Genomic DNA, 15,303 nt, shown 5'->3' with positions numbered 1-15,303 from the left:
AATGGTTAAGGTTAGGTATTAACTCTGAATGGTTAAGGTTAGGTATTAACTCTGAATGGTTAAGGTTAGGCATTAACTCTGAATGGTTAAGGTTAGGTATTAACTCTGAATGGTTAAGGTTAGGTATTGACTCTGAATGGTTAAGGTTAGGTATTGACTCTGAATGGTTAAAGTTAGGTATTAACTCTGAATGGTTAAGGTTAGGTATTAACTCTGAATGGTTAAGGTTAGGTATTAACTCTGAATGGTTAAGGTTAGGTATTAACTCTGAATGGTTAATGTTAGGTATTAACTCTGAATGGTTAAGGTTAGGTATTAACTCTGAATGGTTAAGGTTAGGTATTAACTCTGAATGGTTAAGGTTAGGTATTGACTCTGAATGGTTAAGGTTAGTATTAAGGTTTGGGATATGCTTAAAACAAAAATATAAAAATGACTGTCTGTCACTGGATTCAAACATGCAACCTATGGCACCAGAGGTAGATGCTGATTCTGATGTTCCACAAGATGGAGGGAAAGTTAAAGCAAAACCTACAAAATTACAGTTACAAGAAATGTACGCTTAATCCAGTATAAACTAATGTATGTCATTTATTATACAAGAGACAAATTCCCAAGTCCTTCAGCACAACGTCAGGGACGTGTCTTCAATGTTAAACTAATAATGACTTAATAATCTAGGCTTTCTGGGACTGCTATAAAGTCCAGAAGTTGTGTGCGGAACTAGAAAGATGGCTGTCAGAAGTATTACCATGTACTCTTGCTTTTAATCCGTCTGTCTGCATTTCAAGACATGGTACGTGGTATATGGTACATGGTACATGGTATATGGTACATGGTACATGGTATGTGGTACATGGTACATAGCACATGGCACATGGTATATTGTATATGACACATGGTACATGGTATATGGCATGTGATACATGGTACATGGTATATTGCATATGGTATATGGTACATGGAATATGGCACATTATGCATGGTATAATGCACACAGTATATTGCATATGGCACATAGTACATGGCACATGGTATATGGTACATGGCACATGGTACATTGTATATGGCACATGGCATATGGCATATGGTACATTGAATATGGCACATGACACATGGTACACGGTACATTATATATGGCATATGGTATGTGGTATATGGCACATGGTACATGGTATATGGCACAATATACATGGTATATGGTACATGGTACATGATACACAGCACATGGTATATGACGCATGGTACATGGTACATGGCATATGGTACATGTAATATGGCACATGGTACATGGTATATGGTATAAGGCACATGGTATATGGTATATGACACATGGTACATGGTATATGTTTTTCACTCATCTTGAAAAAACTTATGCTAAAAGTCAATCAATCTGCCATCATTGACACAATGGAAAAATCGTAAGATTTATTATTGAAATAGCATGGCCGACCGAAAAAAAACGAATTGGAACAATTTAAAGCCATGTGGCAAACAATAATGCAGGCAGTGGGAATGGGGGTGTGGCCAGGCACTAGGGATGGGGGTGTGGCCAGGCACTAGGGATGGGGGTGTGGCCAGGCACTAGGGATGAGGGTGGGGCCAGGCACTAGGGATGGAGGTGTGGCCAGGCACTAGGGATGGAGGTGTGGCCAGGCACTAGGGATGGGGGCGTGGCCAGGCACTAGGGATGGGGGTGTGGCCAGGCACTAGGGATGGAGGTGTGGCCAGGCACTAGGGATGGGGGTGTGGCCAGGCACGAGGGATGGAGGTGGGGCCAGGCACTAGGGATGGGGGTGGGCCAGGCACTAGGGATGGGGGTGTGGCCAGGCACAAGGGATGGGGGTGGGGCCAGGCACTAGGGATGGGGGTGTGAGCATGTGGGTCTGGGCAGATGAGATGTTGTCGTTGTTCGTGTGCATCTGTAAGTTGTTGTTTGTGTAGACGCCGAATACTGACGTGTATCACGGGTGAGTGAGTGTTATCGATGTTGATGTTGATGCTCTTATACGTTATTGAGCCATACTTTCTGCTGATAATTCACTCAAGACCACTGTCAGTAATGGTCATATGTAAATGTGTATGTGTGTGTGTGTGTGTGTGTGTGTGTGTTGTAGGGCCGTGTGTAAGATAAACGAGGGCACCAGGGACTCAGTGAAGAGCATGCATAAGATGAGGACTGAGTGGAAGACAGCCAAGATCGCTCTCATCGTCATCCTGCTCTACGTCATCTCCTGGGCTCCGTACTCCTGTGTCGCGCTCACCGCCTTCGCAGGGTAGGATGGTGTGTGTGCGTGTGTGTGTGTGTGTGTGTGTGTCAGATCATGGTACCCCCTCTCTCAACTGCATGGCTGCCCTAGCTGAAGGAGAGTGTGTAAGGAAATCTGCTGTTCTGAGTCATTTCTCTCTCTCTCTCTCTCCAGGTATGCTGACATGCTAACTCCGTATATGAACTCTGTTCCTGCTGCCATTGCTAAAGCCTCTGCCATCCACAACCCTATAATATACGCTATAACACACCCCAAATACAGGTACACACATCACCATCACACACCCCAAATACAGGTACACACATCAACATCACACACCCCAAATACAGGTACACACATCAACATCACACACCCCAAATACAGGTACACACATCAACATCACACACCCCAACTACAGGTACACACATCACCATCACACACCCCAACTACAGGTACACACATCAACATCACACACCCCAACTACAGGTACACACATCAACATCACACACCCCAAATACAGGTACACACATCACCATCAGACAACCCCAACTACAGGTACACACATCACCATCAGACAACCCCAAATACAGGTACACACATCAACATCACACACCCCAAATACAGGTACACACATCAACATCACACACCCCAAATGCAGGTACACACATCACCATCACACACCCCAAATACAGGTACACACATCAACATCACACACCCCAAATACAGGTACACACATCAACATCACACACCCCAAATACAGGTACACACATCAACATCACACACCCCAAATACAGGTACACACATCAACATCACACACCCCAAATACAGGTACACACATCACCATCACACACCCCAACTACAGGTACACACATCACCATCACACACCCCAACTACAGGTACACACATCACCATCACACACCCCAACTACAGGTACACACATCACCATCAGACAACCCCAAATACAGGTACACACATCAACATCACACACCCCAAATACAGGTACACACATCAACATCACACACCCCAAATGCAGGTACACACATCAACATCACACACCCCAAATGCAGGTACACACATCACCATCACACACCCCAACTACAGGTACACACATCAACATCACACACCCCAACTACAGGTACACACATCACCATCAGACAACCCCAAATACAGGTACACACATCACCATCACACACCCCAACTACAGGTACACACATCACCATCACACACCCCAACTACAGGTACACACATCAACATCACACACCCCAACTACAGGTACACACATCCATCTTTAAACACATCTGCTGTATATGTGGATGACTACTATCAATGGGCTGAGCTAGATTAAAAACAGGTTCAATAAGCAGCTGCCTTAGCATCTGTCTGACCCATGATCCTTCCCTGTGTAACCGTAGTGACCTTATGTGTGTGTCAGTAATGACTCAGTGAGTCCGAGGCGACCTCTAACCTTTAGAAAAGACACAGACCCCATGTGGTTTGTTGACTGTGCTTGTAACCCTTACAGTTGCAATCCACAGTTGACACAATAACAAAACGCGATTTCTCCACCACTGGTTCGGTAAACATCTGAGGGATGGGACTGGAGAAGCGTTCATAGATAGAGTTATGGATGAAAAGACTGACCGTCTATGATATCAACATTATAGTTTTAACCATGTTTTTAGGAAATACAGTGTTTGTTTACATTAAAGGTCCCATGCAGCCGTTTTTATCTCAATATCAAATCCTTTCTGGGTCACAGTGAAGTACTTTACTGTGAGTGTTCTCAATTCAAATGGTCAAAAAGAAACAAAAATAGCTCCTCAGCAAAGAGCAATTTCCTCAAGCAAGAATTTAGCTAGGACTGTCTGGGAGGGGTCTGAGTAGGGCAGAGAAAACTGAACGCTAGCTGGTATTAGCAGAGAAGTTTGGAACTCTCTTTCTTAAAGGTCCATGAACTAATTTATCGCCTGGTGATGTCACCAGGCAGGCCAAACTCCATTTCACCAAAACAGGCTGAAATTTCATGAGGTCTTTTCAAACAGCTCCTTACATTAAAAGGGCCTTATCATCATCTTCAAAATTTCACAGCATTATTCCACCCTCATAGTGTGGAATTACAGTATATATAAAACATGTTTTTGACTGCACTGTGCCTTTAAAAAACAAGCCTATATAATTTGGGTTCTGATGGGGGTACGACAGTTAAAGAAAGGTTGTGGGGCTTTTTTTTAGGCAAGTTATATTCTTCAAAAATCAATGGGTAGATATCATTCATGTATACGTCCAAGAATGGATATAGCAACTGCAGCTTGCCCATTGAAGTCTCCAACATTTGATAGATGAACCACATCGGAGCATAGATTACAGTGTGTGCATACTTTCTCTTTAATCTGCAGCACCTGCTTAGAAACACTTAGTGTATGTATCTAATCTGTTCCTAGAGTGACCTCTAACCTCTAAACATTTAATAGTCTTTACCATAATTAGAATGTCAGATGGATTTATAATATGGTACATTAGACAATCTTAAACCTCCCATCACCTCTCTGCAATTAACATCTCATCTCTCTCTCTCTCTCTCTCTCTCTCTCTCTCTCTCTCTCTCTCTCTCTCTCTCTCTCTCTCTCTCTCTCTCTCTCTCTCTCTCTCTCTCTCTCTCTCTCTCTCTCTCTCTCTCTCTCTCTCTCTCTCTCTCTCTCTCTCCCTCCCCCCCCCTCTCCAGGCTAGCTATCAGTAGGTACATTCCATTTATGGGTGTGTTGCTGTGTGTTCCTACCAGAGATCGTTATAGCAACAGCAGCTTCATGTCCTCCACCCGTCGCTCAACCCTCACCAGTACAACATCTGACCCCGGTAAGACTGGCAAGCCCCGCCAGTCCTCCCTGTCCGACAGCGAATCAGTGAGTCTTCCTGCCTCTCTTTCTTTAAACTTTTGGAGTCCGCTTGGCACTGCCACCCCTATGAGGGGCCAGCTCTGGCTCATCCCAGTCTAAGCTCTTCTTTGTCCTGGCACCCCAAGGGTGGAACGAGCTTCTCCCTAACGTCAGGACAGCTGAGTCCCTGCCCATCTTCCAAAAACATCTGAAAACCCACGTCTTCAAACAGTATCTCAAATAATCCCACAACGCCCCACTCCCCCTGACTTTTTTTAATCAACACTTTTACTTGTCTTTTCTTATTAACACTGACTTTGCTTACAGCTGCTCTACATTTGACTTTCAATGATTTATTGTGATATGTGGTTGTCTTACCTACAGGAGATGACTGTGATATGTGGTTGTCTTACCTACAGGAGATGACTGTGATATGTGGTTGTCTTACCTACAGGAGATGACTGTGATATGTGGTTGTCTTACCTACAAGAGATGACTGTGATATGTGGTTGTCTTACCTACAGGAGATGACTGTGATATGTGGTTGTCTTACCTACAGGAGATGACTGTGATATGTGGTTGTCTTACCTACAGGAGATGACTGTGATATGTGGTTGTCTTACCTACAGGAGATGACTGTGATATGTGGTTGTCGTACCTACAGGAGATGACTGTGATATGTGGTTGTCTTACCTACAGGAGATGACTGTGATATGTGGTTGTCGTACCTACAGGAGATGACTGTGATATGTGGTTGTCTTACCTACAGGAGATGACTGTGATATGTGGTTGTCTTACCTACAGGAGATGACTGTGATATGTGGTTGTCTTACCTACAGGAGATGACTGTGATATGTGGTTGTCTTACCTACAGGAGATGACTGTGATATGTGGTTGTCTTACCTACAGGAGATGACTGTGATATGTGGTTGTCTTACCTACAGGAGATGACTGTGATATGTGGTTGTCTACATCAAATGTATGTCACTGATTTGTCTGTCTGTCTGTCTGTCTGTCTGTCTGTCTGTCTGTCTGTCTGTCTGTCTGTCTGTCAGGCATTTACGGACACGGAGGGGCAACACTCCTCTCGTCCGGCCAGTCGTCAGGTGTCCAGTGATGTCACCCAGCTCCAGCCCACCTTTTCCCAGAGGTCAAAAGGTCATTGCTCCCTGAAGGTGAAAGGTCGTGACTCAGGAGCGTTTGAGAAAGCAGCTTCTCAGTCCCCCTCTGACCCTGCTGTCTGCCGCCTGCAACACGTCACTGTGAGTGTCAGAATGTGTGTGTGTGTGTCTAGGTTCAATACAGATGTAGGATCTAAATTTGACCACCTGTAGCAGGACAACTTTCCAGGTTTAAAAAGGCTTCTGAAGTTTCCACTTTCCAAATTTCAGACTTGAGTTTCCCTTACGGAAAATGTATCAACCCCGTCCATCGATTATAATCCACATAATAATTATGTTGCTGCAGGATTATCTTTCATGCTGTAGCAAACAGCCTCAAATTAAGATCCTACATCTGTACCTAGAGTTTAGGTATTGAACCTATGTTTACTGTATGTTTCACAATCAAAATAGCCCACTGAGCTAAAGCTCTCCACCACTCTCTCTCACACTATAGTAGTTTCTCTATTATAGTTCTCCTTATATAATCCACTCATCAACAGCCACACACACACACACACACACACACACACACACACACACACACACACACACACACACACACACACACACACACATTAACTAGTTGTTCTGTAATCTGGTAATCTGGTGTTTGTATTCCCCATGTGATACACTACATGCAGCTATCATGTGACTACGCTGTTAAGGTCTTTGTGTCTGTCTGTCTGTCTGTCTGTCTGTCTGTCTGTCTGTCTGTCTGTCTGTCTGTCTGTCTGTCTGTCTGTCTGTCTGTCTGTCTGTCTGTCTGCCTGCCTGCCTGCCTGCCTGTCTGTCTGTCTGTCTGTCTGTCTGTCTGTCTGTCTGTCTGTCTGTCTGTCTGTCTGTCTGTCTGTCTGTCTGTCTGTCTGTCTGTCTGTCTGTCTGTCTGTCTGTCTGTCTGTGCTGACCATGCTTCACCTTTCCAGACGCTGACAGAGCCAGAGGACATCTCCATGTCTGAGATCGTTGGTTTGACCAGTATCCTTCCTGCTACTGTAAGTCTGTAAATAGCACACCCAACTACTTCATCCCCATATTGTTACTTATCGTCTTGCTCTTTTGCACCCCAGTATCTCTACTTGCACATCATCATCAGCACATCTATCACTCCAGTGTTAATGCTAAATTGTAATTATTTCGCCTCCATGGCCTATTTATTGCCTTACCTCCCTACTCTTCTACATTTACACTCACTGTACATATATTTTTCTATTGTGTTATTGACTGTACGTTTGTTTATGTGTAACTCTGTGTTGTTGTTTTAGTCGCACTGCTTTGCTTTATCATGGCCAGGTCGCAGTTGTAAACGAGAACTTGTTCTCAACTGGCCTACCTTGTGAAATAAAATAAAAGTATCCTGGCCAGTCAAATGCATCTTCCCAATGCCCTGTACAATCCTGTAATGATAGTTCTGTCCAGGTGCCTGTCCGATTAGTGACTGCAGATGTATAGACTTGTACTGTATAGTTCAAACACTCGTAGCAATCAATTAACCAGTCAATCAGCCAATCAATTAATCAATGTAATGGTATTATGCAGTGAGAATGACATCACACTGTCTCTCTCTGTAGCTGGATGATGTCAGAGAGGAGAAGTCGTCTCAAGGTGTTAGTGAGCGTGGATCTTCCACATGCCTAACCGACCTGATCCCTGCCATCGTACTCACGTCTACGTCTAGCCCCTCCTCCATCTCCCTGCTTCAAAGACAAGGTTCCCGAGGCAACCCAGCCAATAACAGCAGTAAAGAGGCGGGGCTTGCTGTAAGAGAACCCGTGGATGTTGTGCAGTTGGACAATGTGTGACACAGCTGTGTGTGGGTTGCTTCTTTCCTCCTCTACGGGGTTCTACGCTACCACCTTGCTATCTACTGTAACTCATGCGCTGTGTGTGTGTGTGTGTGTGTGTGTGTGTGTGTGTGTGTGTGTGTGTGTGTGTGTGTGTGTGTGTGTGTGTGTGTGTGTGTGTGTGTGTGTGTGTGTGTGTGTGTGTGTATTAGTGTTTCGTATTTCTGAATTTAGAGAAGTTTTCCATTGAACTGAAGAAAACACCGAATGTGAAACAGTTTGTTGGTGACTTTCCTTTTTATTTCTTTAAACAATGAGGATTGTGAAAATGTGGTCCCCTCCATCCCCTCTTTCTCCCTTTCCCTCTCTCCTCCCCTTCTTTCTCCCTTTCCCTCTCTCCTCCTCCTCTTTCTCCCTTTCCCTCTCTCCTCCCCCGCTTTCTCCCTTTCCCTCTCTCCTCCCCCTCTTTCTCCCTTTCCCTCTCTCAGTTGTGTTAATTGTCCTTTCAGCACCTTACATGGCCCTGCCCCAGTTTGCTGTTTGTACGTGTGCCAGTGTGTGTGTGTCTGCACGCAGCAGACCCATTCTGCAACACAGGACAATCCACAACTATTGAGCAACACTTGTTTTCCGAACGTCAATTCTTCCGTGATCACTGTTTTGCTGTCTGATCATCACGCGGCTTAAATGACACCGTATTCCCTAGATAGTGCACTACGTTCAACCAGAGCCCCATGTAGGGAATAGGGACCCATTTGGAACGCAGGGAGTGTATGTCATTGCTGAGTGTCGACTCTATGATTGTAGCGATCCTTCTGGTATACTAACAGAATTTATTGTAGTTCTGAATATTGATGAACTGATTGATTTGTAATGTATTGATGAACTGATTGATTTGTAATGTATTGATGAACTGATTGACTGTTTAGCTGTTACATTATGGAAATATGAATCAAAATATATATGTATATGTATTCTAAATGATGTGATGGTTTATTGTAGATTTGTGATGTATGAAGTCGTCTATTTCTGTTGTTTTTATTTATTTTTACAACTAAATGTGTTACTGACAGCTGTGTGTTGCAGCGGTCTATTTTCCATCAGCTGTGTGTTGCTGCGGTCTATTTTCCATCAGCTGTGTGTTGCTGCGGTCTATTTTCCATCAGCTGTGTGTTGCTGCGGTCTATTTTCCATTAGCGGTGTGTGGGGGTGTTATGAGGAGTTGAAAAGGAACACATCTTACCATCGCCACGGTGACCCCATCTGCTGGTACATGTCAGTCCACACTACAATATGAGGGTTCTTTAGGAAGGCTGATGGTTCTGTGCGGTACCATACTGGCCCAAAGATCCCTTGGAGCCCTTCAATGGCTCTTTGCAGTTCCCAATTATTCTTTTTTTCTCTTAGTAATAATTCAAATGTGAGGACGGCAGCTCATTGGAATAGTTTGGTGTGTGTGGTTTGGTGTGTGTGGTTTGGTGTGTGTGGTTTGCACACAGCTCTTTTGGTGCATCCGTGGGTGAGTAAGAGTGTCATTCCAGTTTATCTAATGTGTTGTGTTTCGTTATTACGTGTTATATATATATATATATATATATATATATATATATAGTGATGGTGTCTTGTGAAAGACTCATGTATGGCTTTGTGTCAACTGAGAACGGTTGACTGTCAGTAGTTGTCAGTTCTCTCCTCAGGGACCCCCAGCTGTTTCAGAGCTAGCACACCTGATTCAACTTCTTAATCAACACAATAATAAAATCTATGGACTTTTAACAATATAATAAGTCAATTATACCAGAATAAATCAAAACCTGTATGGTTCTACAAAGAACCTTGGAAATTGAGAAGGGTTCTTTATAGAACCATTCTCCATAGAGGTTCTGTAGTGCCCTCCAAAAGCATTGTAACCATAGCAGAACCCTTTTTTGGTGCTATATAGAACTTTTTATTAATGGTTCTTTATAGAACCTTAGGAAAGGATTCTTTATAGCATCATGCAAGTTCCATTTAGAACCTTATGTGCATGGTTCTTTGTAGAACCTTCAAAAAACGTTCTATAATGGATGTGAGTGTGTGTACGCTGTATGAGAATCAGCCTGTGTCCCTCCTCTCCGTGTTAACCTGAATACATTTTAACACAAATTATAATCTCCCCCCTCTCACTCTCATTCTTACTCTCTCTCTTTCTCTCTCTGTCCATCCATCCATCCATCTCTCTCTCTCTCTCTGTGTGTGTGTGTGTGTGTGTGTGTGTGTGTGTGTGTGTGTAGTGTATGAGTATTCACCTTAACAACTGAAGACCTCCTACTCCTATACTTAGACATATATTGAGATTCAAAAATAAAGTGAACTGTATTAAAAGTATTATTGTGGCCCTGTGTGGTTCTGTTGATGGACTCAATCTCAACTCTGGACCTTGAAGCCAGTTCCACAGCATTTCCATTGTTCCCGTCTAATCAGGGACTGATTTAGACCTGGGAAACCAGGTGTGTGCAATTAAATATGAGGTAGAACAGAAAACCAGCGGGCTGCGGACCTCATAAGGTACGATTTGAGTACCCCTGGACTAGAGCATAGTGCTTGTAATGCCAGGATCGTGGCTTCTATTCCCCTGGAGCCACCCATACTAAAATGTACGTAAGCATGACTGGAAGCTTTAGATAAAAGCGTCTGTAAATGAAACATAGTCTTTGCCGTTATGCACCATGATCAATCTGTTTTATACAGGAAAGATTGGGACATTGGAGATTATTTTTGAAAATCTCTTGAAGTCATTATTTGATTTTTGGTTTATCTGCTAATGTGTTGTTTTTGAGTCATTATTGGTTTTTGAATGGCATTCGTGTCCCTTGCCTTTGCAACCATGAAAAACACCTTTAAATGATAAATAGTCAGATATCATACATGTTGTTTATATTGAACTGTTTATCAATGACAAAATGTATTGGAAGTCATTTATACTGCAAAACTTCATTTGAATGCATTGTTTAAAATTCTTGTGACATATTTTGGAGATTTAGAAATATCTATCTATTATTTTGGATGCTAGAAAGTAAACACATGTATTCTTCAGGATCGGTGTCCCTTCCACGGGACGGTTGAGCTAACGTAGGCTAATGCGATGCATGAGGTTTTAAGTAACAAGAACATTTCGCAGGACATAGACATATCTGATATAAGCAGAAAGCTTAAATCCGTGTTAATCTACATTACAGTGAAATAATACCATGCTGTTGTTTGAGGAGAGTGCATATTTTTGAACATGAAAAGTTATTAATAAACAAATTAGACACATTTGGGCCGTCTTGATGCAACATTTTGAACAGAAATGCAATGGTTCATTGGATCAGCCTAAATCTTTGCACATACACTGCTGCGATCTAGTGGCCAAAAATGGAATAATCCATGATGGCCAGTCTCTTGCATTTCAAAGATGATGGTACAAAAAAATACAACAGAACGGTTGGTATTTTCATTGTATTATCTTTTACCAGATCTATTGTGTTAAATTCTCATACATTCCATATACATTTCCACAAAACTCAAAGTGTTTCCTTTCAAATGGTACCAAGAATATGCATATCCTTGCTTCAGGGCCTGAGCTACAGGCAGATAGATTTGTCATTTTAGGCATAAATTGAAAAAAAGGGGTGAATCCTTAAGAGGAATCCTTAGTTAATCCAAGTTGATCATTTAAAAGGCTAATTGACCATTAGAAAACCCTTTTGCAATTATGTTAGTACAGCTGAAAACTGTTGTTCTGATTAAAGAAACAATAAAACTGGCCTTCTTTAGACTAGTTTAGTATCTGGAGCATCAACATTTGTGGCTTCGATTAAAGGCTAAAAATGTCCAGAAACAAATAACTTTCTTCTGAAACTCATCAGTCTGTTCTTGTTCTTAGAAATTAAAGCTATTCCATGCGAGAAATTTCCAAGAAACTGAAGATCTGGTACAACGCTGTGTACTTTTTTGTTTGTTTATGTGTCAATTCATCCTGTAAGGGAAGGGTTGCCAATTGGCGATTTGACACGAAAATAACATTTCATTCAATCCAGTCATGCTCTAATGGTAGTTAGATACGGTAGTTAGCATCGGCTCGTGAAACTACCTCGAACTTCCTTCATACTGGACACAAAGACATAAAAATTATATCCACGAGTTCATCTGACTCTGGGGAAAATCCCGGAATATCACTTTAAAATATGTTAATGAGCCAGAGACAACTTCCACCCCCAAAACATTTTCCCACAATGCACCATAATTAATTCCAGAAAACACATTTAAGGTATTTTACTGTGCATTCTACAGTGTTTAACTGTGCATTCTACAGTGTTTAACTGTGCATTCTACAGTGTTTTACTGTGCATTCTACAGTGTTTTACTGTGCATTCTACAGTGTTTTACTGTGCATTCTACAGTGTTTAACTGTTGAAATGACAGAAACATCTTCCAGTGTCCCTCCATCTGTCGCTTTCGCCTATCAATCCTTCATTCTCTCCCTCATTCTATTTTTTTGGAGGGGGTTTTGCTTTGTCACTTTCACTCCTTGACTCTCTCTCTTGCTAACAATTTCTATTTCTCTCTCTCTTTCTCTCTCTCTCTCTCTGTGTGTATTGTCTGTCCCCGCTCTCTAAGGGGAAGCAACACACTGCAGAAGTCTGAGGTTTGATTTCCTAGAAGGCCTCTAGCAGGAGGCACAGTCACCATGATCAACAAGCTGATAAAGGACAAACTTCTGACAGTTCAGTATGCTAGGATATTCAACCATTACATTTAAAAATGTACATGTTGGATTACTGTAGATGCTTTAACAACTTTTATATAGAAAATAAACAAAGGGTAGTCCTTGAATTGTGGCGGCATTAATGTATTTATGTACTTGGGTACATCTTCCCATTCTTAATCAAATAATATGGCAGCTTAATGACGTTTAATTATTTTGACCAATGTGATAACATTGTGCCACCAGTCAGAGTAGTAACACTAATGATCGTAACACCAATGACACACCAACAGACAAGGCGTGGAGGAGGGACCAAACACCAGATCTTTACCCCGAGCAAGCAGACCACAGGGAAGTACCACCATTGACCTTTGGTTCTAGGGCTTCCTTATGTGTCTGCTTGCTCCTCAGGTTATCATTCCTCCCCTCTACAGATCCCGACCCAGTTCCTGTTTCTCTCAGCCCCACAATCCCCACACCAGCACCCAGCACCAACCCCTGGTTTTCCAGCCCTGGTACGGTACAATTTCCCACCTGGCCCTCACACCCAGGTTTTCCCATTCCCAGCCCCAACACCAGTACCAAACCTGGACACGGCACCAACCAACCACAACTGACATCTCCATCCAGAAACTGCCAGGCCAGACCCCATCCCTTCCCCTCCCCCAACACAAACACACAAAGACACCATCAACCAGTCCACCAGACCAACCATGACTGACTAACTCATTGAGCGTTACCTGTTTGTTTTTTAATGTATTTTTGTATTAGTGTCATTATTATTAAGTTAAATTTGAATAGATTGCTTGTTATTTTGAATTTTTATGAAAGTTGATCTGAAATTTTAAATAACATGTCTCAAACAAAAATCTTAAGTTCAATGTGTTTCTATTCCATTTTCATCTCTACTGATAGTTTAGTCACAAACTGTTGCGTTAAATAGCAAATGTGTCTACTCTGGTCTTGACACGTGCGCTCTATACAAGCGAGGAGATTATTATGGAGAAGAGCAAGGCTGTGATGGTAGGCTAGTCTACATGAGGAGATTATTATGGAGAAGAGCAAGGCTGTGTGGGTAGGCTAGTCTACATGAGGAGATTATTATGGAGAAGAGCAAGGCTGTGTGGGTAGGCTAGTCTACATGAGGAGATAATTATGGAGAAGAGCAAGGCTGTGTGGGTAGGCTAGTCTACATGAGGAGATAATTATGGAGAAGAGCAAGGCTGTGTGGGTAGGCTAGTCTACATGATGAGATTATTATGGAGAAGAGCAAGGCTGTGTGGGTAGGCTAGTCTACATGAGGAGATGATTATGGAGAAGAGCAGGGCTGTGTGGGTAGGCTAGTCTACACAAGGAGATTATTATGGAGAAGAGCAAGGCTGTGTGGGTAGGCTAGTCTACACGAGGAGATTATTATGGAGAAGAGCAAGGCTGTGATGGTAGGCTAGTCTACATGATGAGATTATTATGGAGAAGAGCAAGGCTGTGTGGGTAGGCTAGTCTACATGAGGAGATTATTATGGAGAAGAGCAAGGCTGTGTGGGTAGGCTAGTCTACACGAGGAGATTATTATGGAGAAGAGCAAGGCTGTGTGGGTAGGCTAGTCTACACGAGGAGATTATTATGGAGAAGAGCAAGGCTGTGATGGTAGGCTAGTCTACATGAGGAGATTATTATGGAGAAGAGCAAGGCTGTGTGGGTAGGCTAGTCTACATGAGGAGATTATTATGGAGAAGAGCAAGGCTGTGATGGTAGGCTAGTCTACATGAGGAGATGATTATGGAGAAGAGCAAGGCTGTGTGGGTAGGCTAGTCTACATGAGGAGATTATTATGGAGAAGAGCAAGGCTGTGTGGGTAGGCTAGTCTACATGAGGAGATTATTATGGAGAAGAGCAAGGCTGTGTGGGTAGGCTAGTCTACATGAGGAGATTATTATGGAGAAGAGCAAGGCTGTGTGGGTAGGCTAGTCTACATGAGGAGATAATTATGGAGAAGAGCAAGGCTGTGTGGGTAGGCTAGTCTACACGAGGAGATTATTATGGAGAAGAGCAAGGCTGTGTGGGTAGGCTAGTCTACACGAGGAGATTATTATGGAGAAGAGCAAGGCTGTGTGGGTAGGCTAGTCTACACGAGGAGATTATTATGGAGAAGAGCAAGGCTGTGTGGGTAGGCTAGTCTACATGATGAGATAATTATGGAGAAGAGCAAGGCTGTGATGGTAGGCTAGTCTACATGAGGAGATTATTATGGAGAAGAGCAAGGCTGTGTGGGTAGCCTAGTCTACATGAGGAGATTATTATGGAGAAGAGCAAGACATTTTTTATTTGTCAAACGGCAGTCAAGTTTCGATCATGACGTCGCCACAATAATTGGAAAGCAGCATCAAAGCTCATCACCGTGCACTTTCACCACCCTGTAAAGTTCATCACAATTGATTTAATCTGTAGCCTAATAAACTGCATGGTTTCCCAAGTTGTAGTGGGAGGACCAACACACCATGCCATCGT

General features: G+C 42.8%; 1 protein-coding gene across 1 annotated transcript in view; it reads left to right on the top strand.

The window, feature by feature from the left end:
* The window catches only part of LOC110492831 (melanopsin-A-like), a 31,292-nt gene extending 20,878 nt beyond the window's left edge, over positions 1-10,414 (top strand). The window contains exons 6-11 of the mRNA XM_036946156.1: positions 2,118-2,276; positions 2,424-2,531; positions 4,972-5,149; positions 6,178-6,384; positions 7,209-7,277; positions 7,854-10,414. Of these exons, the coding sequence (XP_036802051.1) occupies positions 2,118-2,276; positions 2,424-2,531; positions 4,972-5,149; positions 6,178-6,384; positions 7,209-7,277; positions 7,854-8,084 (952 nt within the window). The 3' untranslated portion in view covers positions 8,085-10,414. The remainder of the gene's footprint in view (positions 1-2,117; positions 2,277-2,423; positions 2,532-4,971; positions 5,150-6,177; positions 6,385-7,208; positions 7,278-7,853) is intronic.
* Positions 10,415-15,303: the final 4,889 nt, after the last annotated feature.

This window comes from Oncorhynchus mykiss, chromosome 16, assembly GCF_013265735.2.
Source record: "Oncorhynchus mykiss isolate Arlee chromosome 16, USDA_OmykA_1.1, whole genome shotgun sequence".
NCBI classification, from domain to species: Eukaryota; Metazoa; Chordata; class Actinopteri; order Salmoniformes; family Salmonidae; genus Oncorhynchus; species Oncorhynchus mykiss.
This window is presented reverse-complemented; position numbering and strand designations above follow the sequence as displayed.